General features: G+C 31.7%; 1 protein-coding gene across 1 annotated transcript; it reads left to right on the plus strand.

Moving 5' to 3' along the window:
- Nucleotides 1–2,011: 2,011 nt before the first annotated feature.
- On the plus strand, nucleotides 2,012–4,542 carry LOC111383699 (probable xyloglucan endotransglucosylase/hydrolase protein 30). The gene is made up of 4 exons (XM_023007832.1): nucleotides 2,012–2,277; nucleotides 2,436–2,536; nucleotides 2,766–2,974; nucleotides 3,880–4,542. Exons 1-4 carry the CDS (start codon nucleotides 2,073–2,075, stop codon nucleotides 4,400–4,402), a joined length of 1,038 nt encoding a protein of 345 aa, XP_022863600.1. The 5' UTR covers nucleotides 2,012–2,072; the 3' UTR covers nucleotides 4,403–4,542.
- Nucleotides 4,543–5,190: the final 648 nt, after the last annotated feature.

Here is a 5,190-nt window from a genome sequence, read left to right on the forward strand (position 1 = left end):
ATCCAACATGAAGATTATTGACATTTCTCTGAGAATTTCTTATCGATGTTTTAAAATAGTTTATTAAATTGGCATATAAGAACATTATGTTTGGACATATGACGCTCAAGTTGAGTTTCAAGGTGAAGATTTTTGGATGATTGAAATGTATCCTAGTCGACTAAACAAATTTATTAGTTTTTGAGTGCAATGTCTAAGTCTCACTTGGGTGTCAAATAAGTCATAGTTGACAATATATCTCACCTTGGGTGGTAGATAGTAGCCTATAATATGCTTTATTAATTAACAATCATCTAGTCAGGAAGATAGTCTAATCAAACACACAAGTCTCGAATAGTCATAGTCTAATCAGACATATAAGTCTCAAATAGTCATTACCGATCAAATATGTCATGTATTAGATACCTGATTGACGATCAACTAGCTAATTTGGGATGGCCTATCTTTAAAGCACCAATTTGTTAGCGATTAAAATTATGTCACTCTAATTTTCATGACATAAAGTGTGACTTGTCTTCTACGTCTACTTTTTCTCATTTATACATTTCCACAAAAAATCATTTTCATACATCTCAATGTAAAGTTAATGAAAACATACAATAAAACAGCTAATATTGTTTTTTGCAATTTGTCTACACGTTTATTTTGACATCCATTAAAAGTGGCAAAAAGTAATACGCGTGATTCAAGCTAGTTTGTTTTTTACAATATATTTTACACATTAAGAGACATACTTATTGCCCACTTCTTTTAAATGGCCCTTTACCCTTTCCACAATTTTCTCTAGGACTTGGTCTATATAGAATTTCTCTCTCTCTCTCTCTCTCTCTCTCTCTCTCTCTCTCTCTCTCTCTAACTCTCTTATCTCTTTCTTTTTTGCATTCTTTTAGGTCAGCTCTATACTATTTCTTCTTATGATGTTTTCGTTTTAGGAGTCGTGTGATGTTATTTGAAGTTGATAGAAGTTTGTGAATTTCATGAAATGTAGGTGAGAAGGTGGATAAGAGTTGTTAGTCTAACAAATGAATAGTTAAAAATGAAGTTTGATCAATTTTAAAATAATTTTTTTACCAAACAAACACTTGTGGAAACTTTTGGAAAAATAAAACGAGTTCAATAATTTTCACTTATAGTGTAAATCGTGTGACAATATCATTGGGAGAAATAAGTTTAGATCTCACTAGTATTGTTTTAATAGTGCTCATTGACCACTTGAAATAAAAATAAAAATTTAATGTTTTGATGAGATAATTGATTATTGTGTTAGAGCAAACAAAAGTATTCATATCATCACAATTCATTTATGAGAATTGTACATAAAGTTCTAACAAAAAATTTAATAAATAAATATGTCATTCAAAATTTCAGATCATCGTCGAACTTAAAATTATTTTTTGAAAAAGTAAATTTAGATTTATTTTCTAAGCCATTGTTTGAACCCGATTTTGGAGAAGAAAGTGCATTTTTGAATAGTGTACATGGGAAATGTGTAGCTAAGAAAAAATAAAAAATAAAAAAATTATTTACGTATAATATTATTTTATTAAAATAATGTCAAAACACTATTTAAGAATTCCTATTTTTTTTTCCTTTTTTTACCCCAAAAAATAGGGCTCAAATAAGGGTTAAAAAATATAAGTTTTATTAGGGGAAAAAAGTAATTTTCGCAATGTGACCTTTAAATTTTTATCACCTAAAAAGTATAGTGAATGTCAATATTTAATTGATATTAGACATTCAAGGAGACAATTAAGTTCTAGAATACCACATTAATATTTATGGTTTTCCACATATATTACGATTTATTTATAGGGCTAATTTTTACTTGATGAGGTAGTCAAGATTCTCTTGCCTAATTTGCAAGATTTAAAGGAAGAAAGTTGTTGAAAAAAATAATTATTATTTCAATTTCCAAATGAACCGGTGATATAAAAAAATATTAGCCAGCCAGGTACGTATATCATTGTAGTCTCTTTCTTTCATTAAACACCATATAAACGGCGATAATTTCAAGATATAAGTCAATTTCAAAGACACCAAAAATCTCTCTGAGCTTCATAGTAACACAAGTAATGGATACGTTCCATTCTCTCTCTAGAAAAGCAAGTTTTATCTCTCTTCTCCTTTCCCTCCATCTCCTTTGTGCAATTCATTCTGCTGCCTTCAACGTAGAAACTGTTACTTTTAATAAAGGCTTCAGCCATCTTTTTGGTGAAGGAAATACTATTCGTTCTGCAGATGATAAGACCGTTCAACTTCACCTAAATCAGTATACAGGCATGCCCTACTCTCTCTCTCTCTCTCTCTCTCTGTGTATTTTCATGTTTTGGCAAATATGCTTATTTGATTGGACATGCAGAGACAATTTTTGCTTATTTTGGGATAAGTAAGTTCTATCTCTCTAAGCTTTTAGTTTATATGGTGGTCTTCTACAGGCTCAGGATTCAAATCTTCAGACCTTTACAATTATGGTTTCTTCAGTGCAAAAATTAAATTGCCAGCCGAATACACTGCAGGAATCGTCGTAGCGTTTTATGTACGTATTCAACTTCCCCTTTTACCGCGTTTTCTACAAGAATAGTATTTATTTTTGTACGATAATTTTAAATATTTCTTGTGATTTTCATGGTCACGTTATTGATTATTAATAAATTCGGATAAATACTGAAACTATAATCAATACGGTATCAGCGCAAACAAAGATTTTAAGTTCAAGTCTCCGCTAGTTTTTATCTAAAACTTTAGCTGTCATGGAATATTTACAGATGACAAATGGAGATGTATTCCGGAAAACTCACGACGAATTGGATTTCGAGTTCTTGGGAAATATAAGAGGGAAAAGATGGAGATTTCAGACGAATATGTATGGAAATGGGAGCACAAGCAGAGGCAGAGAAGAAAGATATTACCTTTGGTTTGATCCTTCTAAAGAATTTCATCGGTATAGCATACTATGGACCACAAATATTATCTTGTGAGTGTTTTCCTTCTTTACAACTGGCTATGCCTTTTTCAATTGTCAATTGCGGCTTTATTTCAAATTTGACTATTTCAATTGCTTGAGTAACAAAAACTCTTAACGAATTGAATATCGAATGATAAAAGCCATGTAAGAAGAAAAGACACGTTATTGTGGGAATTCATAATGAAAAGGACTCACATGCAAACGTATGACTAGAGGGGTAGAGGTGGGCCCGGGTGGCTTTGGTGGGGTCGGCCTTGTTTGGCGTTGACTGACCGTTTAGATTAGTGGGTTGTGATGCAATTGATGGACATGCATACGTTGATATTAATTACCCATTTGGTTTGGATTAAAATTTGATTTTAATCTAAGTCAACATTAAACAATCAATATTAATCATCTTTTATGTGTTCCACAACTTTTCAATCACACATTTTAAAAACTTTTATTACAATCTACTAAAAAAATCTAATTTTATTCCCATCAAACACCCTTTAAGAATTATTAATTACTTATTTTAAGAAAAAAGTTAACGTAATAACCAAGAAAACTAAAAGAATCACTCAACTTTCTTTTTTTTAATGTATAATTCTAAACGTAATAACTACTCATTGAAGTTCAATAATTAGATATTATCATCTAAAGTTAAAGAGATTAAAGTACATGAAAAGTAATAATTAATATAAGAAATATTTGTCTCTTGTGTAATATTATTGTCCAATTATTCATCACAAACATGAACTATTATTTGGATGATATACCAAACATGAAATATAGAATTGAGTTTATTACAATATTGATGCTTTTGTTCCGTGAATAAGTGATACACAAACCTACACCATAATCCACATGTCCTCAAATATCATAATTTAATTTTAGGGTTTTTAATAATTAATATTTTATAATATTTTTTGCAGATTTTATATTGATGATGTTCCAATCCGAGAGATAGTAAGAAAAGATGAAATGGGTGCAGATTTCCCATCAAAACCTATGGGATTATATGCCACCATATGGGATGCTTCAGATTGGGCTACCTCTGGTGGAAAATACAAAGTCAATTACAAATATGCACCATTTGTGGCACAATTCACAGACTTAGCCCTCCATGGCTGCCCTGCCGATCCGCTACAAGAGGTCGTAAACTCCGATTGCGCTGCCCGAGAAGATGGCCAACTTGCGAGTGATGATTATGCGAGTATAACCCCGAAACAAAGGAATGCAATGAAAAGATTTAGAGGAAAGTACATGTATTACTCGTATTGCTATGACACGATAAGGTACCCCGTGCCACCATCAGAGTGTGTCGTCGATTTGGCGATCAGGCAGCGGTTCAAGGATACGGGACGGCTGAAATTTGACGAGAAACACCATCGGCATTTCAAGAAAAGAGGAGAGGTTATGAATGCGAGGAATAATAGGAACCAGGAGAATGTGTGATTTATTACAATATTGTTGTGGTGTATAGTATACCGTATACTTCCCTTTTTTTTTAATTTTTTATAAGATTGGATGAGGAACTTCTATTCTTGACATATATAGTTTTGAAAATAAAAATGGTGTCATTATTTTATAAAGTACAAACCGAGTTCTTCCTCTAGTTGTGGGTCGAATGAGCTAGATATACTTTTTCTTTTATATTTACAAAAATGTTTGGAAAAATTGAACAAGCGTTGAGTTAGTTGAGATTGGACATCCTAACCGCGTTCCACAATGGCCAAACATGTTCGGTGCCAAAAATTTGGCATAGATTTGTTTACCTAACTAAGATTCAAGAACCATCAACTTCAAAACCCAGCCACAAATGACCTATACACAGTTGATTTCACAAGAGATTTGTTGAAAGAATGTTTTGGTATGATTATAGCTTTGCCTTGTAGTAGGTTTTGTAGTCCAAAACCAGATAAGTGGACCAAATTGGTCAAAATTTGGGGTATGCACCGGCAATTGGCTGGTTCTTCAGTTAGGACTCGAATTCCTCTGCATTAATTAGCAAAATTTTCTGGAAATTACATGTTGGCTTGCTCAAAAATTTAACCATGAGAAGTGAGATTTATTTGGGAAAAAAAAAAAGGTTTAATATGCTCATTAATTTAAAAATGATATTGAATAATTGAACAAATTGCGAAAAAAAATCTCTAAAATAATTATTGAATCCTATTAAACGGACAAACCATTAATGAATAAATAAAGCAAACTTGAGTTAAAATAAGCAAGAAATTTTTCGG

Source organism: Olea europaea, unplaced genomic scaffold, assembly GCF_002742605.1.
Source record: "Olea europaea var. sylvestris unplaced genomic scaffold, O_europaea_v1 scaffold274, whole genome shotgun sequence".
Lineage (NCBI taxonomy): Eukaryota > Viridiplantae > Streptophyta > Magnoliopsida > Lamiales > Oleaceae > Olea > Olea europaea.

Coding starts and splice junctions, on each gene's coding strand:
- LOC111383699 (XM_023007832.1), top strand. CDS start 2,073: ATGGATACGTTCCATTCTCTCTCTAGAAAAGCAAGTTTTATCTCTCTT. Junction 2,278..2,435: donor TCACCTAAATCAGTATACAG/GCATGCCCTACT, acceptor GGTCTTCTACAG/GCTCAGGATTCAAATCTTCA. Junction 2,975..3,879: donor TGGACCACAAATATTATCTT/GTGAGTGTTTTC, acceptor TATTTTTTGCAG/ATTTTATATTGATGATGTTC.